This window comes from Papio anubis, chromosome 7, assembly GCF_008728515.1.
Source record: "Papio anubis isolate 15944 chromosome 7, Panubis1.0, whole genome shotgun sequence".
In the NCBI taxonomy this organism is placed as follows: domain Eukaryota; kingdom Metazoa; phylum Chordata; class Mammalia; order Primates; family Cercopithecidae; genus Papio; species Papio anubis.
The window spans coordinates 125,197,600-125,224,049 of record NC_044982.1 but is presented as its reverse complement, the minus strand read 5'-3'; the positions used below and the strand labels follow the sequence as shown (position 1 = coordinate 125,224,049).

General features: G+C 52.5%; 2 protein-coding genes across 4 annotated transcripts; one reads left to right on the top strand and one right to left on the bottom strand.

Annotated features, from left to right (window-relative positions):
• The first annotated feature begins 12,841 nt into the window (after nt 1–12,841).
• SNX22 (sorting nexin 22) lies at nt 12,842–15,922 on the top strand. Of its 3 annotated transcripts, XM_003901050.5 has the most exons (7): nt 12,843–12,984; nt 13,377–13,460; nt 13,792–13,896; nt 14,400–14,494; nt 14,812–14,844; nt 15,095–15,162; nt 15,547–15,922. In XM_003901050.5, the coding sequence occupies exons 1-7, from the start codon at nt 12,910–12,912 to the stop codon at nt 15,666–15,668; spliced, it is 582 nt and encodes a 193-aa protein (XP_003901099.1). In that variant the 5' UTR covers nt 12,843–12,909; the 3' UTR covers nt 15,669–15,922. The 3 variants fall into 3 exon arrangements, with proteins under 3 accessions (XP_009208631.1, XP_009208632.1, XP_003901099.1); XM_009210367.4 differs by lacking the exon at nt 14,812–14,844 and having other exon boundaries at nt 12,842–12,984; XM_009210368.3 differs by lacking the exon at nt 13,377–13,460 and having other exon boundaries at nt 12,842–12,984; nt 15,095–15,665.
• Nucleotides 15,923–16,636: 714 nt separating this feature from the next.
• PPIB (peptidylprolyl isomerase B) lies at nt 16,637–23,990 on the bottom strand. Its single transcript, XM_003901049.4, has 5 exons — nt 23,641–23,990; nt 22,831–22,944; nt 20,907–21,000; nt 17,552–17,736; nt 16,637–16,966 (listed from the first exon to the last, which is right to left on the bottom strand). Exons 1-5 carry the CDS (start codon nt 23,773–23,775, stop codon nt 16,844–16,846), a joined length of 651 nt encoding a protein of 216 aa, XP_003901098.1. The 5' UTR covers nt 23,776–23,990; the 3' UTR covers nt 16,637–16,843.
• Between the last annotated feature and the right edge of the window lie 2,460 nt (nt 23,991–26,450).

Sequence of the window (26,450 nt, the reverse complement as noted above, 5' to 3'; positions counted from 1 at the left end):
CTCTGGGCTGGCGAGCGTGCAGTGGCCGGATCTCAGCTCACTGCAAGCCTCCCGGTTCACGGCATTCTCCTGCCTCAGCCTCCTGCTGGGACTACAGGCCACTCCCCCGGCTAGTTTTTTTTGTATTTTAGTAGAGACGGGGTTTCACCTGTTAGGCCAGGATGGCCCCTGTATCTCCTGACTATGGATCCGGCCTGCCTCTGGCCTCCCAAAGTGCTGGGATTACAGGCTTGAGCCACCGCGCCCGGCCTTAAACGTGTTTCTTAATACTGCAGATTCCTCAGCCTTCTTTTGTCTTTCATTACCATGACATTTTTGAAGAATACAGACTATTTTGTTGAATGTGCCTCAGTTTGGATTTGTGTGATGGTTCTGCATGGCTAGGTGAGGGTTTTGCATTCTGGGCAGGAACATCACAGAAGCAATGTGTCCTCAGTGCATCATGATCAGCATATAATGTCAGCTGGTCCCATTGATGTTGTTAACTCTGTTCCCCGGTTAGGTTGGTGTCTGCCAGATTGCATTTTAAATTTACGATTTCCCCTTTGTAATTTACAAGTAATTTGTGGGGAGATACTTTGAGATTATTTAAGTATCTCGTTCCTCATTCATGAGTTATATAGTATCAGTTGATCAGTCTTGTCGGAGTTATTACTGTCATGATTGACCAACATGATTTCCTAACTCCGTAATGCCTTGTACATTTATTGGTTGGCATTCTACTATAAAGAAAAACATCCTTTCTCACCATTTATTTTTTCACTTGTTTATCAAGATGGATGCAGGGATTCCTATTTTACTCAGAGTTGCAAGCCATTGCTTTGATTTTATCTTGATTCTCAAATTGTCCCAGATCTATAGCAGCCTCTTGTGTGTTTTTAGCTTGCCCCCATCATGTTTTGAGTACTTTCTTACCTTCTGGCATAACAAGATGTTCCAGGCTAATCTTGAATGTTCCCTGCCCCAGCCCTGGAATCAGCCATTTCTCCAGGGAGTCTTGGTTCCTTATAATGGAGAATGGTATTTATTTATTTTTATTTGATTTGATTATTATTACTATTTTTGAGACAGAGTCTCGCTCTTGTCACCCAGGCTGGATTGCAATGGCACAATCTCAGCTCACTGCAACCTCCACCTACCGGGTTCAAGCAGTTCTCCTCCCTCAGCCTTCCAAGTAGCTGAGATTACAGGTGCCTGCCCCCGCACCTGGCTAATTTTTGCATTTTTGGTAGAAACAGGGTTTTACCATGTTGGCGAGGCAGGTCTTGAACTCCTGACCTCAGGTGATCTGCCCACCTCAGCCTCCCAAAGTGCCGGGATTACAGGTGTGAGCCACCGTACCTGGCCAGAGAATGTTATTTAGAAACCAAGATCTGGGTGCCAAATGTGCTTCTTGTTACTGGAATGTCATTGCCTCTAGGCTCTCACCATACAGTGCAAAGATATATATATAGAGATAGATAGATTTATAGAAACAAGATAGGGTAGAGATACCTGACATAAATAGATATTAAAAATCATGAATTCACACTGATGCTTTGAGTGCGGACCTGTAGGTTTATTCCAGTCTGCCCCCTTTTCCATGTTGTTAACTCTCTCCCCCAGAGAGACAAAGATTTCGGGTTGCTTTGTTAAGTTCCATCTGATGATCATTCTGACTTAAGTCTTATTTTTTTTCTTATTTCCTTGGAATGATGTCTCCTCTGGTTTCAGAACTTCCTCCTCTGCTTCCTGTATCTTGAGGCTGGCGGGGCCAGTTGTCTTTAGGGCTTGTGCATTTTTGTAAAGAGCTTGCACGTGTGGAAATCCAGTAGGCCAGTAGTGGGTTAGGGGTACTGAGCCAGAAGCCTCTACAAGGAATAATAGGAGCACAAAGGAAGAAGGTGGTATTCCAGCTGGGGACCCAGCGGGGAGAACTTTGTGGAGAACCTGATGCTTGAACTGAGTCTAAAAGGTGTAAAAGTGTTTGTTGCTTCTACCTCCCTGTCTGTCTGGCAGTGTGAGGTAGGCGCCTCTAGGGAAATGTGGTTTGGTGTGGGTGAAGTCAGTGAGGCCCATGGAGAAAAATGAGCAGGAGCCACATCACAGGGGTGCCTGATAGGACCAGGGCGGCACTTTCCACATTACCATTGTCGCTTCGTGATCTGGACACACCAGAACGCGGGAGACTGGAGGCAGGAAGAGCAGGCAGGCTCATCCCTACCCTCAGGAGAGCTGAGAAGGGCAGGTACGGTGGGGCCAGAGCTCAGGAGAGTTTCGGAACCACTGAGATCCGGTCCCTGATTTGATGAGAGGCCTGAGGGGAGAGGGAGGTAGCTAGCATGCCCCGCAGCCTTCTGGCTCAGACACTGGGTAGACAGTGAAGCCCTTTGTAACACATGAGGCAATAGGTTTGGGGCAGATGGGAGGGAAGCAGTGGTGGGGGCAGTGAGTGCTGAAGGTGTTTAAGAAGCGGCTCTGGGCCAGGCACAGTGGCTTACGCCTGTATTCCTAGCATTTTGGGAGGCCAAGGTGGGAGGATCACTTGAGCCCAAGAATTTGAGACCAGCCTGGGGAATATAGTGAGACCCTGTCTCTACAAAAATAAAAACAACTAGCTGGGTGTGTGGTGGTGCATGCCTGTAGCCCTAGCTACGCAGGAACATCGCCTGAGCCCAGGAGGTTGAGGCTGCAGTGAGCTACGATTGTGCAACTGCACTCCAGCCTAGGTGACAGAGCAAGATCTTGTCACCAAAAAAAAAAAAAAAAAAAAAAACCGCTCTGGACTGGAAGGGAGGCCAGTTGCTTTAAGTAGGGGAGATAGAGTAAAAGGAGGCTTTGATTTATTTAAAGGTGGGGCAAACTTAAGCATGTTAATAAAATTCAGAGAAGAGAAAGAGAATGACTATCAGAGCCATGTTTGGAAGAAAATGCAGTCCAGAGCACAGGAAGGGGACCTGTGTTCAGAGGGTGCCTCACTGCTGAGGCCACAGGAAAGAATCTGTAGGTGGAGGGGAGGCTGAAGAGGGGAAGTTTCATGCTTGATTATTAAAATTTTCTGAGATAGGAATGTCGTATTTACCTATTTAAGCCAAGTGGTTTAGATAAAAGGTATGGAGACAAGTCGACATTTCCCTGCTTTCCCCTTGGCTAGTTCAGCATTTGGGCTCCAGAGTGCTGAAGATGAGGACTGGACTTCGAGCTGGTGTGATCCCAGTATTCGCTGTCAGTAATCAGTGACAGAATAAATGAGAGAAATGGGAATAAGACAGAATTGTCGCTTATACAAAAATGCTAGCAACTGTTAGCTCTTCCCAGAAGATTTTCATTCTGAATGCTTCTGAAGCTGAGAACCCTAAAAAAAAAAAAAAGTATTTGAAGCAACTCAAGTTTTAAAAAAGGAGAGGAACTCATGGAAATCTCAGGATGGGGCCAAGATGTGGCTGGAGAGTGCGTGGTGCTGGAGGGCATGTCCTTTGCTGAGCACACTCAGGGCCCACGGGAAGCCCATAGACTTCAGGGACGTGAAGGCCCAAGGTGGTGGGATTTTCCCCAGCAGTACTTGGCAGCCTAGCGGGAAGGGGAGGGCGGGAGAAGATGATGGGGATCCCCGGCTCCAAGCATAGGAGGACACATCTGTGCTACAGCGTGCACATGCCTGGATATACACTCTGTCTTTGGAGACGCTGGCTAAGATTCTCTGTTCCGTGTTTGGACGGGGTCATGCCTGATCTGAGATAAATGGACAAGAACAACTGAACCTGTCTTCTGGTGCACGTGTCACCTGCCGATACGGCATCTTGTGATAAAGTTGGGTGATGTACAGTCTCCACCAAATGGTAAACTCTGGGGTCTTATGCCTTTATAACTTCATGGCCCCGGCAAAGGTTCAGGCTCAGAACAGGTATCAAATAGATAACTGTCAAATGATGGTTCCCTAGTCACAGGCTCTGCCACCTGGCATTCATACTGTCTGTGAGAGGACCCAGGTCACCCTTCCCTCTTTATCTCCCAGTGCCGACACCTCATGGAAACTGGTTGCAAATGTGCTACTTCTCAGTTCTGTGTGGCCCGAGGAGGCTGGGTTAATGCTGGGCTTGGTACCTTAAGCACCCTTTCTCCCTTCCCCATCTTCAGTCTCAGAATTACACCTGGCTGAAGCAGGCATTTTCCAATGCCCTAGATGAGAGTATAGGTGTAAGGAGATGGGGCGCATTTGCCTGTGTGTCAGAGCATTCACCGAGGATCCTCACAGGCGCTTCTAGAAACCAAATCCTTGAAGATGACTAACCAGAAATGCCCATCATAGCACTGTTTACAGTTGCAAAAACCGAAGCCAATTAAAATGTCCATCAGGAGGGGATTAAATGAATTATGGTACAGTTACACCGTTGAATATTTTACAGCCATTGAAGATGATATATAGCTCTATTCATTGACAAGGAAAACTCATTTTTGAGTGAAAAAAGCAGGTTATAGAATTGCATGATATTCACATTTATATAAAACTTTATGGGAAGGATGTTGATTGAATTGTTAATAAATATGGTCACCTCTAGAGATGGAAGTTTGCATTACCTTTAATTTTTAATACCATTTTGTATTGCTTAAAATTTCTATGTATTATCGTTAAAATGAGAAAAATCAAATAAAGCTATTTTCATTATGGGAAAACAATCCAGTGCATCCTTTGAGGCCCGCGTGACATACCTCTTCTTCCGGCAGCTTCCCCTGACCCGCCCCTCTGCCCTACCCTGACTGGCGGTGGGCCCCGTGTCCGTCGTCCTCTTCAGCCTCTGGTTTTCCTCTCCTGTGTGGTGTCAGCTCTGAGGCGGTCTCCCTGGGGTCCTGGACTGCACTGTCTCTGCCCATCCCGGTGTCCTCCTCCACCTGCAGAGGAGCCTCCGGGGCAATGGTGGCTCCTCAGCTCAAGATCATTGCCGTAGAAGCCTGTGGGCCACTGAGGCCAGATCTGGGAATTTTTCAAGAGATCCAGAAATCTGGCCTAATTTGAGGTTTAATAGGCCTCACCATGGTTGGTAAGACTGGTGCTCAGTGCCCTGGGGAAGCCTGCAGGCCCCACAAGGCTTGCCCCAGACAGGCCTTTCACTCCTTTGGCCCTTGTCTGTTGTGGAAATGCTCCTCTGGCTCTGATGACCAGACCTCGGGTTTTCACCCACCCAAGGCTGCTCAGAGGAAGCCAGCTGCTCGCCCTCCACAGGATGCTCTTTGTCTGGGTCCAGAAAAGAAACAGAAAAACCCTGTCCAATCCGAGACAGGACCTTTCCATAAAGAGATCTGACTGTTTCCAAATGACTGCCCCCTCGGGGCTTCAGAGCTCGCTGCTTCCTCTTCCATTATGAGCGGCAGTGGCAATGGCCACAAGGGCCCAACCCGCAGGTTTCCCCTTAGGGGAGCACCAGCAGCCTCTCAAGAAAAATAGACGAGGCTCCTGCGGCCAGAAGCATGTTCCAGAGCAGGAGACAGACTGCCCATGACCGCCCCTTCTCACTCTCGGGCCTAATTATTAACTATAGTAAGAACTGCCTCTGGGTCCTGAGATAGCTCAGATCCAGTGCTGTCACCCTGCAGGGTATACTCATGACCCACACTAAGGACAGGTTCAGGGAGCTGAAGCAGCTGGCCCAGGTCACACCCCGGAGCTAAGACGAACTCAAGCTCTTCTCATGGCCTCTCTGCCACACCCTATCCCACACAGTCTAGGTATCTAGATGGGGACAGACAAGAGGAACCTGGAAATCACCCCCTGTTTGGGGGTACTTGTTCTTAGATTTTTGAGACAGAGTCTCACTCTGTCTTCCAGGCTGGAGTGCAGTGGTGCATCTCAGCCTACTGTAAGCCTGGCCCCAGGCTTACGCCCATCTGCCTCTTAGCTTCCCGGTAGCTGGGACTAAGGTGGCACCCGCCACCACGCCCAGCTAATTTTTATATTTTTAGTAGAGACAGGGTTTCACTGTGCTAGCCAGGATAGTCCCTGATCTCCGACCTCAAGGATTCACCCGACTTGGCCTCCCAAAGCAAGCTGGGATTATGGGTGTGTGAGCCACCACACCGCCCTCAACCTGCTAAGTTTTGAGACGGAGTCTCAAGGCTGTCAGCCCCAGGCTGGAGTGCAGGGCTGACCTCGCCCACTGCAAGCTCCGGGCCCCGGGTCTGTTTCTACCCTTCCCTGCCTCAGCCTCCTGGGAGTAGGCTGGGACTACAGGCTTCTACCACCCCACTCCGCTAATTTTGTATTTTAGCAGAGACTGGCTCTACTCGTGGTCTCGGGACCTGGACCTTGGGGTGATCCGGGCCTACCGCCTCCCCAAAAGGATTACAGGCGTGATGCCTGCCCAAACTCCAAGTTTTTTTGTTGTTGTTTTGTTTTGTTTTGTTTTGTTTTTGTTTTGAGGCAGAGTTTTGCTCTTGTTGCCCAGGCTGGAGTGCAATGGCACAATCTCAGCTCACTGCAACCTCCGCCTCCTGGGTTCAAGCGATTCTCCTGACTCAGCCTCCCGAGTAGCTGAGATTACAGGCACATGCCACCATGCCTGGCAAATTTTGTATTTTTATAGAGACGGGGGTTTCTCTATTTTGGCCAGGCTGGTCTCGAACTCCCCACTTCAGGTGATCTGCCCACCTCAGCCTCCCAAAGTGCCGGGATTACAGGCATGAGCCACCATACCCGGCCCTAGGTTGTTTTCTTAAAGACCTGAAGGCATCCACACAGTAGGCCTGTTAAGGACAAGTCCCATTTGTGTACACACCTGAGCTGGTAAGCATTGGAGCTTTTCTGACACCTGTGAGACACTCTTTTCCCCAGATGGGCAGGGGTTGCCCAGTGGAGTAGTAGCAGAGGCTGGAAGACAGAAGCAGCTTTGGTGAGTAGCTGGGGAGCTTAATGGCAGACATGAAAAACTCCACTTGCTGAGAGGCCACCGGCAGCACCCTGGGGACGGCTAGCATATGAGGCAGGGCCGCCTCCCTTCCAGACCTCGAGGCCTGGAGTTCCTGCCCCTCCTGGCTTCTGCCTGCTGTCCCCAGTTCTTGGTCCCTCAGCTGTCTTCACAATGAGCCCCTATTACTTGAGGGACCCGAGTATGTCTTTGTTTCTTGAACCGCAGTGCTTGGCACACCAGAGGGCCCGCTTGGTTGATTGGCTGACAGGGCTCTGAAAGGCGCTGGGAGTTGCTGTATCGCCACACGCAGCCTGGAGAGCTGTGCCATCAAAGTGCTGGGGTGGCCTCTGCCAGCTCTCCCTGTGCCAGACCTGAGTCGTGTTGTCTGAAGCAGCTGAGCTGCTGCTGTCCTATCTGGGCAGGGGATAGGAGACTTCTAGAAGTGACATTGCTGGCTGGAGTCCCGGGTCTGGGGCCTGCCTGTCCTGGGCCAAGCTTTGCTCTAAGGACTTGGACGAGACATGCTTGTCAGAGGTGCCGTCTAACACAGCCGCTTCCAGTACCCCACCCCCCTCACGCCTCGCTTCCCCCTGTTGACAGAAATGAAGACTTTTGACTAACTCAGTAACAATGCTTTTTAGTAGCACTCTTTTTAAAGGACACGTTACACCAAAATCTAATAAACATAATGATGTTTTTAAATGTTCTATTTTATTATTTTGTAGCAGGACGAGCCGCAGACAAAACTCCTCAGACACCGAAATGAAGGAAGGGGTTTATTCGGCTGGGGGCATCGGAAAGACTCTTGTCTCAAGAGCCGAACTCCCCGAGTGAGCAATTCCTGTCCCTTTTAAGGGCTCACAACTCTAAGGGGGTGCGTGTGAGAGGGTCGTGATCGATTGAGCAAGCAGGGGGTACATGACGGGGGGCTGCATGCACCGGTAATTAGATCGGAACAAAACAGGGATTTTCACAGTGCGTTTCTATACAGTGTCTGTAATCTATAGATAACGGAACCGATTAGGTCAGGGGTCGATCTTGAACTGCCAGGCCCAGGGTGCGGCGCCGGGCTGTCTGCCTGTGGATTTCATTTCTGCCTTTTAGTTTTTACTTCTTCTTTCTTTGGAGGCAGAAATTGGGCATAAGACAATATGAGGGGTGGTCTCCTCCCTTAATTTCAATTTATAAAATGTACTTATTAACAAGGTGATCAGTAGGAACTCTGAGGCTGTTCTGATGAACAGCAGAGTTGGTGATTTATATCAACCTCTGCTTCCAGTTTATTTCTTTACTATTTTTGGTTGCACAATATGGAGGAAATCAGAAAAATCCTTATTGCAGTGTTAGTAGTTGAAATTGTTAATTTTTTTTTTATGCTGACCTTGCCGTCTCAGGGTACGGAAGAAATAGGAGAATCTGCTTTTGTTGTCAGTGAGTCAGTATCCATCAGGATGAACCATGTCATTGGTAAGACCCTGCCGTTTTTTGCCTACGAAAACAGCAAATTCACATAATTCAGTCAATAATAGCTAACATCTCTCTGCTGTGTGCTGGGCCCCATGCCAAACGCTGTGGAAGCTGCTGTCATTTAATCCACACACCACTCTTGTGTGAGGACCCTGGATAAGGACAGATAAGAACCCTGCGCCTCAGGGGGGTTTGTCCAAGGTGATACTGGTGACCTGAGCTGGGCTGGGGTGGAGCAGGCAAGGTCCACCGTGGCTCAGACAGCCCCCAGTGGCTGGGCCCCTCCTGGCCAGTCCACCTCTCCGCTGCCACCCGCCTAGCCCGGGCCCAGAGAAGAATCCCGCCTCTGTACCCCGTGGCGCCCACAAGCTCGTGGTCCAGGGGCTGTTTGTTTTCCTAACGAGGTTAACCAAACCTCCCGAGCAGCCTCTGTGGCGCAGCAGAAGCCTTGCCGGTGAAAGGGGGCTTTGTGTGACTGCAGTGGGAGCCAGGGCCTGAGCTAAGGCAGGGGCTGTGGGCCAGCCTACCCGTGTGCAGGAATGGGGCGAGTCGGGGGACATCTTCACTCCCCAGCCCTTCCTGCCCTCTGCTCAGGCCTTGGTTCTATTTCCAAGTGGTAAACTGCCAGCTCCATGCCTGCATAGAGGAGTGAGTGGATCCCGGCCCCCGGCGGGGCTGCTGCAGCCCTCAGGAGACCGGTGCTTGCTTAGTGTGATCTCCAACCAGGAGCTTCAGCGCCACCAGGGAGCTTGTTGAAGATGACCGCTTCAGGCTCCACCCCAGCCCAGGAATTAGAAAATCCGGGGCCAGGGCACTCAAATCTGAGATGTCATAGCCCTACAGGTGGTGAAGATTGCTAAAGTCTGATAACTACTATAATCTAATATGGAAATACAATCCATGTGCTAGATCGTGGTGGAGAAAAGACAAAAGCTTGTATCGTAAAACAGCTCATTCTAAAAACAGAAGTTACTTTGAGGTCTGCACACCCGTCACATAGAGTCTGGAATATGCTGTTCATATGCTGAGCTGGCCAGCGCTGAAAGTGTACAGAAAGCAAACTTTCTTTGATTGTAATAACTGCTATGGTATTTACATCATGTCATGTGTTCCTCTTTATAGGAAAATATTTGGCCGGGCACGGTGGCTCACACCTATAATCCCAGCACTTTGGGAGGCCCAGGCAGGAGGATCAGTTGAGCCCAGGACTTGGAGACTAGCTTGGACAGCATTGTGAGACCCTGTCTCTACAAAACAAAACAAAACAAAACAAAAATTAGCCAGGCTTAATAGTGCATACCTGTAGTCCCAGCTACTCGGGAGGCTGAGCGCTTGAGCCTGGCATGTCAAGACTGTAGTGAGCCACGATTGTGCCACTGCACTCCAGCCTCAAAAAAAGAGTGAGACCCTGTCTCAATAAATGAATACATCATTGATTTTTAAAAATTGGAAAACATTCTCCAGACCTTGTTTTATCTCCCCAAAGACATCTGAAATGCCTCCGTGTCAAGGATCTTGTTTTTCTTCGTTTGTACCTGCACTCTTGTGCCGTGGAACACTGTGCAATTAGGAGCTGCAGGTTCACTGTCACATGTTTGACAAGTCAGCTGCATGGAATCTCTTTCCACAACTGGTGATGAAAATCCACTCATCTGAGGCTTCCTGGAACACCTGAAAATTAAGTGAATGGATAAAGTAGACAACGATCTGCCAAGAGAGAAGAGAGGAGAGGTGTGTTTAACTCTGGAGGTGGGAAAAAGATTCTTGTTGTCCCATCTTGCAGGCAGCCTTTAACCCTTCAGCAGCCCCTGCTCCTTCCCCTCCCTAGTTTTTTCTCAACATACCCCTACTGCCCATTCATTCATACAGTCTTTCAGTCACAAATATTCACATAGTCTTTCAACCCAAATGTTTTTGAGACACACAGTAACCAAACAGTAATTGCAGACTGTAATAAGTGCATAGAAAGGGTCATATGATAGGAGTCAAGAAGGAAGCCTTGGTCAGGTGCGGTGGCTCACGCCTGTTATCCCAACACTTCAGGAGGTCAAGGTGGGTGGATAGCTTTAGCCCAGTTCGAGACCAGCCTGGCCAACATGGCCAAACTCCGTCTCTACAAAAATTAGCTGGGTGTGGTGGTGCGCACCTGTAGTCCCAGTTACTCAGGAGGCTGAGGTGGGAAAATCACCTAAGCTGCAGTGAGCCCCTTGATTGTATCACTGCACTCCAGCCTGGGCGACTGGAGTGAGGCCCTGTCTAAAAAAAAAAAAGTCTTTTTGAGTTGAGTTTTAGGCTAAGAATTGGAGGATGAGTCCAATCCTTGAAGAGTCAAGGAAGAGTGTCCCCAGGTGGAGCAAACAGCCTAATGCAAAGGCCCTGAGGCAGGAAAGAGCTTGTCAGGTTGGAAGAGCCTGGTGCATGATGGGGAGAGGAGAGGAATGAGGTGGAAGATGGAGACTGGGCTGGGTGGTTTACAGCTTTGTGGATTGCACAGGGAGAGTGGGTTTTATTCTAAGTGCAGTGGGAAACATTGGAAGGTTTTAAGCACATGCCTTGATAACAGTTTGTGCTGTAGGGTAGAGAATGGACGTTCTATTGGGGATGAAGGCAGGAAAAAATGGAGACCCAGAGACAGAGGGGCAGACAGTCATTAGGATGGGGACCAAGAAATCTGAGGATCCCAGGAGAGGCCTCCCTGGACAGCGGCAGTTGGGGAGGCCCTGTAGGCCAGGGAAAGCTGGGTGCCTGAATGATGGGGCCCTAGGGAGGAAATGAAAGCACAGCACTTCTCCTCACTCTGGGCTGCTTTTCTTCTAGAGGACCCCACTAGAATCTGGGAAGTTTCAGCTTCCTGATTCTGTGGTCCTTGTGTGATGCAATTTGGAAAAAGAGAGTGTGGTACATGGTATTGGTGAGATCTGTTTGCCCCATTTTGGAGTCGTCATCTCAGCCCTTTTCTGGGGACAGGGCTGGGGATGGAGGTTTTTGCTCCAGCTCAGAGGCATCTCTGCAGGAGCAGGGGAGGGGTGAGTCCCCTCAACCCCAGCCCTGAAGACAGGCACTCTGCTTCCTCCTGCCCACCGCAAGACCTCCCACTACGTATGAGCTTTGGAAGGCAGGGCCTCCCCTCTTCGCATGTCACCGGGCCTTTGTAGGGGAAGTCAGTGGAGTAGAAGACCTGCCATGCTGCTGCTGATGATAACTCTCCCGACAGCTGGAGGGCGCAGGGCTGAGAGGTGGGAACAGAGGCCCTTTCCAGCACATGGCCTGAAAAGAGTTCTGGATCAAAATCCTGTCACATATCCAGGAAGAACCTGCCCAGAGGGGTGGACAAGAGCAACCCGGTGCCATCCCCCAGAGTCCTCTTCCCGTCCACTGCCCTGTGCCCACTAATCCTAGTCATCCAGGACAAGCCCACAGTCAAGCTGCTACTCAATGCTTCTGTTAAGGGCCTAACACGAATCATCTCACTTTTTTTTAGACAGAGTCTTGCTGTCGCCCAGTCTGGAGTGCAATGGCTTGATCTCGTCTCACTGCAGCCTCTGCCTCTCAGGTTCAAGCGATTCTCCCGCCTCAGCCTCCTGAGTAGCTGGGATTACAGGCATGTGCCACCACACCCGGCTGATTTTTGTATTTTTAGTAGAGACAGGGTTTCACCATGTTGGTCAGGCTGGTCTCGAACTCCTGACCTCAGGTGATCCGCCTGCCTTGGCCTCCCAAAGTGCTGGCATTACAGGCGTGAGCCACTGTGCCCCGCCAAATCATCTCACTTTATACACTCGCCTGAAGGAGTCACGTTATCCCTATTTTGCAGATGAGCAAAGGTCTACAGAGCTCCTGAAATCCAGGCTTTCTGACCCCCAAATCGGAGCTTAGGTCCCTAAACTGCCTCTTCCCCACAAACAGCCTGGAGACCCTTAGGGTTGGAAGATAGGAGTGAATGGATGGATGAAAACAATGAATGAATGTGTGGGGGGCGGGGGGCGTGGGGGTGTGCTGTGGATGCTGGAGAAGGGGGCATCAAAGCTGGATTGGGTTCAAGCCTTGCTCAGGTGTGGCCTCAGCCGGGGACTCCATATCACAATCCCAGGGAGCAGGCTTAAAGGAGGGAAAGGCTTGGGAAGGGACTGAGGAACACAATACAGGTCCCTGGTTGGCCCCAGGACCGGCGCTGAGGCCCGGGTCCCACCTCCGGCCACGCCAGGAGCCACAGGCCGGTCCTTAGTTCATAGCAGGCGCTTAACTCAGGATGGGTGACATTTTTGCTCCCCAGTTCCTGGCATCAGTGAGGGCTCCGTCAATGTTTGACAAACGGGTGACTCCACTGCCCCGCGCTGCGGGCGCACTAGACCTGGGGGGCGGCGTCCGGGTCCCTCTTAATCTTCTAGGCTCAGGACCCGCCGCGCAAGGGAACGCCCGGGGCGGGGTCGCCTGGGGGCGGGGCCTGGGGTGGGGCCTGCGGGCCGAGGGGGCGGGGCCGGCCGCGCCGGGGTCCTCCGTCAGCTCCCGGAGAGTTAGGGCTCCGAGCCGAGCGCCCGGAGCGGCCGGGGCCGGGGCGCGGATGCTGGAAGTTCACATCCCGTCGGTGGGGCCTGAGGCCGAGGGGCCCAGGCAGAGCCCGGAGAAAGGCCACATGGTGAGCGCGGACCCTGGATGGGGAGGGGCGCCGGTACCCGCAGGATTTGCCCGCACTGCACTCAGTGGGGACCCGGAGCCCGGGCCCAGGTGAACAAACGCTGCGGGCTGGACCGTCGGGGGAAACCTTGTCAAGGGTTTGGGGGCCGCTTGGATTTGCCAGCCTCGTGGACCGTGGTTCGAGCTCTTGAGGGACCCCAGGGCGCCGAGGGGAGGGTCCGCCAGCCCGTTCTTCCAGGTGTGCGGGAGCGAAGCGTCCCCGAGGAGCCGCGGTGCCGCAAGGCCGCTTTGTGCCTTTGAGCGCGGGAGGGTGGGCGCGTCGCCGGGCGCAGGTTCTACTGTGTCCTCCCGCGGGGCCTCACGCGTACCCCCGCTGCCCGCCCGCGCCGCCAGGTGTTCCAAGTGGAGGTGCTGTGCAGCGGGCGCAGACACACGGTGCCGAGGCGCTACAGCGAGTTCCACGCGCTGCACAAGCGGGTGAGGCGGCGGCGACCTCCCACCGGCCCCGGACCCGGCCCCGGCCCAGCCTCCGTCCAGCCCCTGCCCAGGCCCTGTGAGGCCGGCGGGCGAGCTCCAGCCCCAGCCTCCGCCACCCCTATTACTGCCTCAGTCCCTGCGAGGCCGGTCAGCCCCCGGGCGTCTGTGGGTGGGTTGGAGCCTTCCTCGCCCTCCGCCTGTCCACCACTCACCAGGGTCTGTCCCAGGGTACAGCCCGAAGGCGGGGGCGCGGGAGGGTTTCCGGCTCGGGCGAAGAGGGCTTGAGGGCTCAGTCGGGATGCTGTGATTGCACGCGGTAAACCTCCAGTAGATCAAGAAGCTGTACAAAGTGCCCGACTTCCCCTCGAAACGCCTGCCCAACTGGAGGACCAGAGGGTTGGAACAGCGCCGGCAGGGCTTGGAGGCCTACATCCAGGTATGCGAGGGCACACTTGGTTGCCCCCCAGCCTGCTGTGCCAGGGGTGTGGCCCAGACAGAGAGGTGTGAGGGCATGGCAGGGAGTGAACCCACGACTTGGGGTTGTTATTCACCACCTCAAGCATCAATCTTCTGAAGAGTAATATAAGTCCAAACACCCACCTCTGGACTGTTGAAAGGACTGAATGAGGTAATGGACACAGGTAGTCCCAGCTCCATGAAAGCCAGGTCCTGTCCCCTCCAGGGTGAGGTCCTGTGCTGCCCTCCTGATGGGATGTAGGGTGAGGGTCCTTCCCCCAACAGCGAAGTTATGCCACATCATGGGGTACAACCTGTGCACACAGGGCCCAGCGCTCAGAAGGGCCCTGAGCCTGGTTCAATGCTCTGCTGTCATTGTCTTGAAATTCTTTTTTTGGAACAAAGAGCCCTGCGTTTTCATTGGCACTGTGCTATGCAAATTAGTAGCTGGGTCCGATTGCAAGTCTCCTCTGTCCTCTCCAGGGCATCCTGTACCTGAACCAGGAGGTGCCCAAGGAGTTACTGGAATTCCTGAGACTTCGGCACTTCCCCACAGATCCCAAGGCTAGCAACTGGGGGTAAGGGGGGCCGGTGGCGGGGGCCAGGGGCTGTCGGCAGTGAACAGGTGAGGAAAGGTGTTGGAGGGCAAGCCCTTTCGTCTCACATCTGCCGGGATCCAGCTTGACATGACCACCGTCACCAGCCTTCTTGACCTGGGCGGAGGGGCTTTTCTTTGGACAGCCTTGGTTACCCCAGCCACCTCCGGAACTGGGGCTTGTTACAAATAGAAGCAGTGGTCCCCTGGGAGGCGCAGTTCTGGGCTCTGGTGTCTCCACCCCTTCCTCACGCTCCCCGGGCATCCCCAGGCAGCTTACAGTGTTTCTCTTCTCTTCAGCGCCCTGGGGGAGTTCCTGCCTGGCGAGAGCAGGCAAGTCAAAGCCCTAGCCCGCGCCTGGCCCCTGCCGCCCCCTAGTGGCCATATGCTAGGAGGCGGGCCTGCTCCCTGGGCCTGTCTGGCCTGGGCCCTGAAGTCTGTTTTCCCTTTGGTGCCTCCTGAGCCCATTTCCCCCTCATCTTTTCCTTCATGGGTCCCTGGTGATCTCAGCCCCGTCTCCACCCCACTGTGGGATTCTGCCCTGCCTCCTGCACCCATGGTTCATGACCCTCTTTCCTCCCAGCTCCCAGCAGCACCAGCGGCCTGTCCTGAGCTTCCATATGGATCCCTATGTTTGCACCCCCTCCCCAGGTGAGGAGGTGCCTAGATACCGGGCTACAGGGGTAGGGTATGGGCTTGGCATTTCTCAGCTCCTGGGACCGTCAGGCAGCATCACCTTCCTGCTGCCCACCTCTGGAGCCACTACCTCCTGCTCCTGTTCCCTGGAGCCTGCTTTGTAGACACAAGGAAAACAAGTTTGGCTTCCCTGGTCTCCATTTCCTCAGCAACCTGACTTCTTTACCAAGCTAATATGAACAGAATGTGACCTGGGAATGCTGAGGCTTCATTTGGGGTGGACAGCTGCTGTCTGCTACCTTGGCAAGGGCTCCTACTCCCAAGTGGGGGCTGAGCCCATGAGCAGGAGCTCAAGGAGCTGCAGGCCTGAGGCCAGATCTGTTTAATTCTATCCCACAGAGCTGCTGCCCAACGTGGTGGTGAATGGTGTGCTCCAGGGCCTCTACAGCTTCAGCATCAGCCCAGATAAAGCCCAGCCAAAGGCGGCCTGTCACCCTGCTCCTCTGCCACCGATGCCCTGATCAGTCCAGAGGCCTTTGGCTGCCTCCTAAGAAAGTCATGTGCCTCTGTCCTATGAACTCCATATAAGGCTAGGTCCTCCCTTGGCCTGGACCCAGGACTTAACTACCCAGTGTCCAGTTGTGCTACATTCCCACTCAAGGCTCAGAACTTGGCTTGCATTGGTAGCTGGAGGTAGTAGAATCTGCATGCTCTTAGAGCCCAAGAACCAAGGCAGGGTCAAGAAGATAAGTAATAAAAGAAGAAGTCAGCCAGGCGCAGTGGCTCACGCCGGTAATCCCAGCACTTTGGGGGCCAAGGTGGGTGGATCACCTGAGGTCAGGAGTTCGAGACCAGCCTGACCACCATGGAGAAACCCCGTCTCTACTAAAAATACAAGATTAGCCAGGCATTGTGGTGGTGCATGCCTATAATCCCAGCTACTCAGGAGGCTGAGGCAGGAGAATCGCTTGAACCCAGCAGGCAGAAGTCGTGGTGAGCCGAGATTGCGCCACTGCACTCCAGCCTGGACGACAAGAGCGAAACTCTGTCTCAAAAAATAAATAAATAAATAATAAAGGAAGAAGTCAGCTGGGTCCAGAGGCTCATGCCAGTAATCCCAACACTTTGGGAGGCCAACGCAGGAGGATGCTTGAGTCTGGAAGTTTCAGACAAGCCTGCACAACATAGTGAGACCTGTCTCTATGAAAAAAAAAAAAAGTCAATTTAGAGGTAGGCTATGAAAAAGTACAGGTATATTCCTTAACATAGACTGGAGGGTGGTGGCAAGGGGAGCAAACGTGGAGGCCCAGTAGCTGGCAAAGTTTAGAAGCAGGGGGCAAAAGCTCCTGCCTGACTTTTCCTGGGTAGCTCCTGGGTCAAAGTTTCAGGCAGGATCCCAGGGAAGGGGCAGGCACAGCAGAGTCGCAGGCATGTTGGGATGTAGGCCTAGGGGAAGCGCTGCAGGCTCAAGAACCAGGCCCACACATTATATATATATATAAAAAAACCCACATTTTTTTTTATTTGTCAGTGTTGGTAGGAGTCTGTTACAAAACTGAGTCCATGGGCCTGTGGAATGTGAGGGGAATGGGTCCGCTCCACCAGATGCCAGCACTGGGGCCAGTGCAGCTCAGGGCCCTGTGGCAGACTACAGGGCCTGCACAGACGGTCACTCAAAGAAAGAGGTCCCTGGGTCCTACTCCTTGGCGATGGCAAAGGGCTTCTCCACCTCGATCTTGCCGCAGTCTGCGATGATCACATCCTTCAGGGGTTTATCCCGGCTGTCTGTCTTGGTGCTCTCCACCTTCCGCACCACCTCCTGGAAAAGAAAGGTGGAAGTAGGAGGGCACGGTGGGTCAGGAGGTCCACCGCTCAGGAGAAAGACCCCAGCATATGACTCAGGAGGGCTGAGACCCACAAGTCATCAACAGCACACAAAACTGGAGGCACCAAAATTCTAACGGACTCCTGGCCAGAGCAGAGAGAATGCAGAGTTGACAAGGGGATGCAGGAATTTTATTCCTTTGAAGACCCAGGTTTGGCCAAGGGCAAGGAGGAGGAAGAGGGTGAGCAGGAAATGTGGCTTCTCAGGGACATTGTGTTCAGCCGCACTCTGTACACCTCAGGAGTGGGACCAGCACATCCCTGGGTGAATGAGGGGAGGGAGGCTCCGGCAGTTGTGCAGCCTTAACAAGGCTTCCTGGCTGGGCTCTGAGGGGGCTGGAAGAATGTAGAACGTTGGAGGCATGGAGGTACAGGGTTTATTCTGGACAGGAGCACTGGGCCGCATCTGTGGGTTAGGTCCTTTTGGGAAAGGGATGGACACATGGAGCTCCTGCCCTGGGGTCTGTGTTGAATCCCCAGTGAGGACAGCCCAGTAGTAGCCCTTGCTTCTAGAACTCACCATGCCCTCTAGCACTTTGCCAAACACCACATGCTTGCCATCTAGCCAGGCCGTCTTGACTGTTGTGATGAAGAACTGGGAGCCGTTGGTGTCTTTGCCTGCATTGGCCATGCTCACCCAGCCGGGCCCGTAGTGCTTCAGCTTGAAGTTCTCATCGGGGAAGCGCTCACCATAGATGCTCTTTCCTGGGAAAAAAGAGCAGGTCGGGGGCACTGGATTGGGCCAAACCAAGCAGACATTCGGGGCCAGGACTGATGGGGCTTAACCTGTCCTCTGTGCCAGGCTGGGCTTGAGTGGAGTACAAGGACATAAAAGCTGCACCTTTGCTATCTTCTGGACTCAGAGCCAAGCCACGCTGACTGAGGCCAAGTGGGGCATCAGGCCAGGCTGATGTGGTGGACAGCTCACAGAAGGATCACTTCGAGAGGATAGTTTTGTGGCTTTTAAATAAAGTGCATGTTATCAGCTTCCCTTGGCTATGTGGCCCAGGCCTGCCGCGGAGGGACTTTGGTGGAGGGAGGTGCTGTGCAGGATGCAGGGGCGTCAACAGGGTTGGAACTCTCCAGAAAAGAAGGACTGCTGTGGCTGACCAGCCTGTTTTCCTATGAGCACAAAAGACACAGGCATAGCTGCAAAGGAGAAAGCAGCCAGAGATGGGTGGGGAGGGGCAGAAAAGAGGGGCTGCCCCTGGGGTTCTGAAGAGTCAAAGCCTCTTAACAAGGAATGAACAGGAATAAAAGACAGCTGTGAGTGTGTGTGATGCATCTGTCCACGTGGGGCTTGGGGATATGACAAGGGCAATCCGGGGTGATCTCTATGCCGTTTCGGAGATCCTAGTTCCAAAGCTGCTTCCAGAAGTAACACTGAAACGCTTCTTTTTCCCTGTCACCCCTTGGAGACTGACACTGTGCCTTAGGCCCCAAGAAACTCGGCCGAAAATGGGGTCATTTTCATTTTGTTTTATCTAACACTTTTCAAACGTATTTGCATGCAAAACCCGGTTTTCCTTCTCACTGCACCTACCTTCATCCTGTGGTTCCACAGAATGGAACTGAGCTGGGAAACTGTCCTAGAGCGATGCCAACCAGGAAGGTATTTCTGACTGGGCAGCAAGTAAGATGACTGAAAACCAAAAATGACCAGACTCTGGCTGGTGGGGACAGGGGTGCTTGTGCCTGTGCTCCACCTCTCACCCCCACGCTGGGGAGACTGAACTCTGCCACATGTGCAGTGAGTCCTGGCTGGAGTGCTGGCTAAAAGCCTCCCCCATTTGAGCCAACTGTGGGATTTTGATTATAGTTGTTATCCAGAAAACCCCCAAATCTCTGTCCTTAGCTCCAACCACTCTCCCAAGATACAGGGGTTCCAAACCCAAATGGACATTTCTATTTAAACTCAACATACCTTGTCATCTTTCTCTCCAGACCTCAGTTATTCTTTTGATCCCGTTTCCTCTGCACGTGGCTCAGGCTGTCCCTAGCCACTTCCCATGTACTTACTCTTTCTTTCCATTCCCGCGACCACCGCTGCAGTAGGCGAGTGCTTAGGGCGCTAACAGTGTGTGCCACAGACTGTTCCAAGCATCTTACATATTTAACAATCCACTGTATGAGGAGGAGCTAACTCCACTTCAAAGATGAAGAAACTGAGGCACAGAGAATAAAAGGAGCCCCAACAAAGCAGCAGCAGAGCTAGAGTTCAGACCAAGGTGGTCTGCTCTCGAATCTCTGCTCTCAGCCACCTCAGGATCAGGCCCAAATCTCCCTGCCCAGGGTCAGCTGCACCAGTGCCCCCAGCAGCCTGCCTGCCCTGGCCTCCACATTCTGGATCTGCCACCACACGACTCCCCTGGCACCCCAAGCGAGGGGTCATCCTCTTACTCAGCTCCATGGCCCTGACTCCCTGCAGGCCGAAGCCCAGGCTGCAGGCCATCACCCACCTCTCTGCACTCCGGGTACAGATGCCCTCACCCCACCTTTGGCCAAGCTCCTGCCACAGAACAGAACCGGGCTCATGCCCTAACCCTGCTTCTTTTCTGCCCATTCAAATTCTCCTCATTCAGGACCCCACTGAAATCTTCCCTCACATCCGCAAGGCCATTCCCTGTTCCCTGGCCTGAGAGGATTCCTCTGCTTGTCAGCACTTCAACAGTGGCTGACTTACTAAGCACTCACTGCATGCCAGGCACTTCACATTCCAGACCTAGCCCAATCCTCATGGCCCCACAACTCTCTCCACCCTCACTGTACAGAACAGGAAACTGAAGCTCCAAGGACTCACTTGCCTGAGGTCACAAAACAAGAAGGTGGCAGATGCTGGATCCAGCCCAACTGCGTCTGACCCCACAAATACAGTTCTTCGGTCTACTTTGTGAGCTCAAGTCCTAAATGCTGCATCATGCCCCACTTGTACATTTTCAGTTGTTGGAAGTAAAAGGGAACCACTGCCCCATAGGTCTTTACATCCTCAACCCCCCCACATAGAGCCCCACAGACACTCATCGAGGAGTGAGCTGTGTTCTAAGGGTGCAGCAGGCTGTACCTGAGCTCACTGAGACTCACGCAGGGGCCCGGGAATCTTTCTGTCCTCCTTGTGCAAGTTAATGCCGAGGTGAGGGTCGGCCCTCACAGAGTGGTCTCTGGTAAAAGACTGTCAAGGAAAGCAACTGCTCCCGCTCTTTTTTTTTTTTTGAGATGGAGTCTCGCTCTGTCGCTCAGGCTGGAGTACAGTGGCACGATCTCGGCTCACTGCAACCTCCACCTCCTGGGTTCAAGCAATTCTCCTGCCTCAGCCTTCACAGTAACTGGAATTATAGGTGCCTGCCACCACGCCTGGCTAATCTTTTATATTTTTAGTAGAGATGGGGTTTCAACATGTTGGCCAGGCTGGTCTTGAACTCCTGGCCTCAAGTGATCCAGCCACCTTGGCCTCCCAAAGTGCTGGGATTACAGAGTCACCACGCCTGGCCCTCCCACTCTCGCTGGGGCTTCCAGGGCAGCCTGGACAGGCTTTGGGCGCTTGACCTAGAATCACGTACCCACATGTCTTCACTTTGCTTCCACATGCCTCTCTCCCCAATCCCCATTCTGAAGAGGTATCAGGAAAGGTCACCAGGCTATAGGCCTGGATCAACAGGACAGCCACCTGGGAGAGATCCTCTTAGGTTTACCATCAGGTCCACCCCATTATTCCCTCTCCTTTGTACTGGGTTCCTCTCCAAAGAAGGGTGCCACTGGTCTCCAAGTAGGTAGGTAATAAGTAGGACTGCCTCTAGAGCTGGGGAAGAAAGAGGCCTTGTCTCCCCACTGTGGAGGCTACACTGACATACTCCTTGGCCCAGAGGACCTGTGGTTACCTCCTGTGCCATCTCCCCTGGTGAAGTCTCCGCCCTGGATCATGAAGTCCTTGATTACACGATGGAATTTGCTGTTTTTGTAGCCAAATCCTTTCTAGAAAAAGGGAAGAGAAGGTAAGGAGGTGGTAAGGCGCAGCAGGAAGACATTACATTTAATAGGCCCCGCAGGAACAAGCCCACAACCCCTGCTCGCAGAAGAGACACCACTGCTGACCACTTTCACTGTTCAATGTGCTACTGAGTGAGTGGGCAGGCACCATAGGACAGGCATGGCACACACAGATGTGGAAATTCGTCTGCCTCCATACAATTCCCAGGCTTTATACAATTCTACATCGCATAACGCCTTTCCCCTCATTTCTTCCAATCATAAGAACAGATACAAGAAAACTGAGAAGAAAGGTCACCTGCTGGCTCAATGGAAAGTTAATATAAACTGAAATAGGGTACTGTTGTTTCCTTAAAACCCATGACCCTCACCCTAGGTGAAGTCTTCCCAGGAAGCTCTGGACCCCTTACTCTTTTTTATCTTATTTTTAAAATTTATTTATTTATTTTTTGAGACAGAGTTTCTCTCTTGTCGCCTAGGCTGGAGTGCAATGGCACAATCTCCGCTCACTGCAACCTCCGCCTCCCAGGTTCAAGCGATTCTCCAGCCTCAGCCTCCCGAGTAGCTGGGATTACAGGCATGTGCCACCACAATGCCCAGCTAATTTCTGTATTTTCAGTAGAGATGAGGTTTCACCATGTTGCCCAGGCTGCTCTTGAACTCCTGACCTCAGGTGATCCACCCTCCTCAGCCTCCCAAAGTGCTGGGATTACAGGCGTGAGCCACCACACCCGGCCTATTTTTTTATTTTTTATTTTTATTTTTGATATGGAGTTCCCTCTTGTTGCCCAGGCTAGAGTGCAGTGGGCAATCTTGGCTCACTGCAACCTCCACCTCCTGGGTTCAACCAATTCTCCTGCCTCAGGCTCCCAAGTAGCTGGGATTACAGGCGCCTACCACCATGCCTGGCTAATTTTTTGTATTTTTAGTAGAGAGAAGGTTTTGCCATGTTGGCCAGGCTGGTCTCTAACTCCTGACCTCAGGTGATCTACCCGCCTCAGCCTCCCAAAGTGCTGGGATTACAGGTGTGAGTTACTGCACCCAGCCTTTTATTTAAAAAAAATTTTTTTGAGACAGGGTCTCACTGTATTGCCCAGGCTGGAGTGCAGTGGTGTGATCATGGCTCACTGCAGCCTCCATTTCACTTCAGCCTCCTGAGTAGCTGTAGCTGGGACCACAGGTGCACCCCGTCACACCCAGCTAATTAAAAATAATTTTTTTTTGGCCGGGTACAGTGGCTCACGCCTCTAATCCCAGCACTTTGGGAGGCCAAGGCAGGCGGATCACCTGAGGTCAGGAGTTCGAGACTAGCCTGGCCAACATGGTGAAACCCTGTCACTACTAAAAATACAAAATTAGCTAGGCGTGGTGGCGCATGCCTGTAATTCCAGCTACTCGGGAGGCTGAGGCAGGAGAATCACTTGAACTCAGGAGGCGGAGGTTGCAATGAGCTTAGGCCGCACCATTGCACTCCAGCCTGGGCAACAAGAGTGAAACTGTCTCAAAAAAAAAAATTCTGGGGGGGTAGAGACAGGGTCTTGCTATGTTACCCAGGTTGGTCTTGAATTCCTGGGCCCAAGCAATCCTTCTACCTTGGCCTCCAAAAGTGCTTGGATTATAAGTGTGAGCCACTGTGCCTGGTCAGGGCCCCCTTACTCTTAAGAAAGGACAATACTGTGTTCTCAGGGCAACAGGCAGTGGGTGCTCAGTGAGGTCCACGATACAGATGGGCTGAACTCTGCAGGTCAGTTTGCTGCCATCCCCAGTGCCAGCTTCACTTCATTTGAGTTGACTACCCCTGCTCCAGCCACTTACCTCTCCTGTAGCTAAGGCCACAAAATTATCCACTGTTTTTGGAACAGTCTTTCCGAAGAGACCAAAGATCACCCGGCCTACATCTTCATCTCCAATTCGCAGGTCAAAATACACCTGAGGAAAGAGACCATTGCCAACTTAGCTTCTTTAAAGGGGCGTTGGTAGGGGAGGGAAGGTACAAGAAGCTACCCTGAGGATGGGAGAGAGAATAGAGCCATATTTTTAGAGAAGTGGTTCTGAATCTGATTTTGGTGAAGGTCAAAATCCTGGGAATCTAATGAAAGCTCTAGACCCTTTTCTTGGAAAACATGCTTATCTACACCCTCCTTGAACTACAGGATAACAACATTTGCTCTAAACAGCTAATGGACCCAGATTCTAAAAATTAACATTTAAAAACCCATAAGGAGGGGGAGTCTAAGTTCACCACTTAAGTTTGAACTCTACATACTGTGCTTTGTAATTGGAAGTGGCTAAAATTTGGCTTAAGGAGAGAAAGGATTCGGAATCTGGCAGGCGTGATCTTTCAATATCTCCCCAGCACTGAGGGGTGTTTGCAAAAAGGCTGCCCTGAGGCTGCCAGTGCCAGCCCCAGATGGGTATCCGCGGATCCAACCAACTCCCTGGGTCAGGGCAGGGGCTGGGGGTGTCGGGGTGGGTCCGGGTCGTTCTCTGGACTGAATGGGCAGGACGGCCCAGACGCCACGAGGCCACAGACAGAAACCGAGGGAGGAGGGGCTGAGCCAAGGCCAAGCCAAGGCCGCCCGGGCCCGAGCTCCGGCACCGTAAATGCCGCGGACTCCACCGGACCTTGACGGTGACTTTGGGCCCCTTCTTCTTCTCATCGGCCGCAGAAGGTCCCGGCAGCAGCAGGAAGAAGACGGACCCCGCGATGAGGGCGGCGGCAAGGAGCACCTTCATGTTGCGTTCAGAGAGGCGCAGCATCCACAGGCGGTGGCAAGCGCGGCCCGGACAGCCGAGGCCGGAAGAGGGTGGGGCCGCGGCGGCTAGGGAGCCGGCGCCGCCACGCGCGGGTCGGGGGGGACTGGGGCTGCTCGCCGGCTCCGGGCGGGCGGCGGGCGCCGTTTCCCCCCTCCGGCTCGGCGCCGGATAGTAGGTCCCCCTGCGGGGCGGGCACCGACGCGGGCTCGTGGGTGGTTGCCACGTTATTGCTCCCTCATTGGGCTCCCGGCCGCCCTCTCCCACCCACAGGAAGGCCACCGGCGGAAGGCGGCCCCACCGAGCACGGGCCCGGGCTCCGAGAAGACCACAAGCCCCGGCATGCTCCGCGGCCCGCCTCTCCGCCCTGCGCGGAGCGCCGTTCCAGTGGCCTGCGGTTGCTGGCGCTTGAGGTTAGCAAATACGTGGGCCTGGACCGGGGCACGGGACGTTTGTCACTGTTTTGAGCCCGTCAAGTGTTTGTCACCGCCAGATTGGCTCTAAACGTTGTGGCTTCCAAACACTCCAGGGACATTTATTCTTACCAAGCGTGACCTTGTACGGCTCCTTCCACTTGTTTTGCAAAACTTGCTGCACAACCCACTTCCTTTTTTTTTTTTTTTTTTGAGACGGAGTCTTGCTCTGTCACCCAGGCTGGAGTGCAGTGGCCGGATCTCAGCTCACTGCAAGCTCCGCCTCCCAGGTTTACGCCATTCTCCTGTCTCAGCCTCCCGAGTAGCTGGGACTACAGGCGCCCGCCACCTCGCCCGGCTAGTTTTTTGTATTTTTTAGTAGAGATGGGGTTTCACCGTGCTAGCCAGGATGGTCTCGATCTCCTGACCTCGTGATCCGCCCGTCTCGGCCTCCCAAAGTGCTGGGATTACAGGCTTGAGCCACCGCGCCCGGCCCCCACTTCCTTTTTTACTGAGGCCAAGTTACTACCCATTTTTCTCTCCCTTCTGTAATCTTGCTGTGCTTACTAATGTATGTATCAATGGACGTCTTATTGTATACGCTGTTCTTAACTTCCTTTACCTATTTGTTTTCCCCAATAGACTACATTTTTTTTTTCTGCGCGAGGGACTGTGTTGCATTTACTCTGTCCACAGCTCCCTCACAGCGCTGCAATACGGAGTGTCCACCAAGTCCTGGTTGGGACAGCTTCACATCCGCACTGACATGAGAAATAATTTATGTCACGGCCTGAGGGTACAATGCCTTTTTTTTTTTTTTTTTTTTTGAGATGGAGTCTCGCTCTGTCGCCCAGGCTGGAGTGCAGTGGCCGGATCTCAGTTCACTGCAACTTCCGCCTCCCGGGTTCACGCCATTCTCCTGCCTCAGCCTCCCGAGTAGCTGGGACTACAGGCGCCTGCCACCTCGCCCGGCTAATTTTTTGTATTTTTTAGTAGAGGCGGGGTTTCACAGTGTTAGCCAGGATGGTCTTGATCTCCTGACCTCGTGATCCGCCCGTCTCGGCCTCCCAAAGTGCTGGGATTACAGGCTTGAGCCACCGCGCCCGGCCTACAATGCCTTTTTTCCAGAGGTCAGGGATATTACTAGATGTCCCCACAGGGCTGTTTTCGGCCTTCACATACTTAGTGTTGTCCCACTCTACAACATAGATACTTTGGTACTGGGAGTCTTACACACCAAAACAAACCAAAACACCAACTTCCAAAATTTGGACCTATGGCGTTAAAACGTCTTTAAAACTAATTTTCAAAGATTAACTTCGTAGAAATTTCAGGTCGGCACAGCACAGATTATAGGCAGGGCTCCATTTCCATAAACTATGCAATGTAGTCTTCATGAGGCGCTGACCTGAGACTGACCTTATGCAAGGCCACTGGCATTAACTTTGTCCTTCATTACAGCGGCCATGCACAGGTTGTGGAGCTTCAAGTAGAGCTTCAAGAAAATTCTCTTTATTTCCCGTCCTCGCACCTCAATTCAGACACCAATCAGGTGGAAGTTTTAAACGTTGTTATATTGACACAGATGATCTTCCAGATCCATCTCTCATCCCCTCTTTTTTTTTGTCCTATTTTGTTAAGCCTCTTTCCTCACTAGCTGGTCTCAGGCTGCCATAGCCAGAGAAAAATGTTTACTAAATCCTGTTTTCAAAGTAGCCTCCGGCTGGGCACAGTAGCTCCTATCTGTAATCCCAGCACTTTGAGAGGCTGTGGCAGGCAGATGGCTTGAGTCCAGGAGTTTGAGCCTGGGCAACATGGTGAAACCTGTCTCTACAAAAAATACAAAAATTAGCAGGGCGTGGTGGTGCGCATCTGTAGTTGCAGCTACCCCAGAGGCTGAGGTTGGGGGATCACCTGAGCCCAGGAGGTCAAGGCTGCAAGTGTACCGTGATCGTGCCACTGCACTCAAGCCTGTCTCAAAAACAAGGAAACACTCAAAAAACCCAAGTAGCCTCCTGCACACGAGGAGCTAAGGCTAAAATGGCATTACAGCAGCCTTTCTCCCATTCCCACTTTCACAAGAAATCAGGTTGATGGATAAAATGCTCTCAAACTTGAAACTTTTCTCTCATGATTCTTCGGCTACTTGCCTGTGAAAAAGTAATTAAAGAGCAGTAACAAACTGGAAGGAGTCAATCATGCCCAGATTGACAGTTGTTCTGTTGGCTACACATGCAGTATGGTTTTACATTGCTCATCACAGTTCTA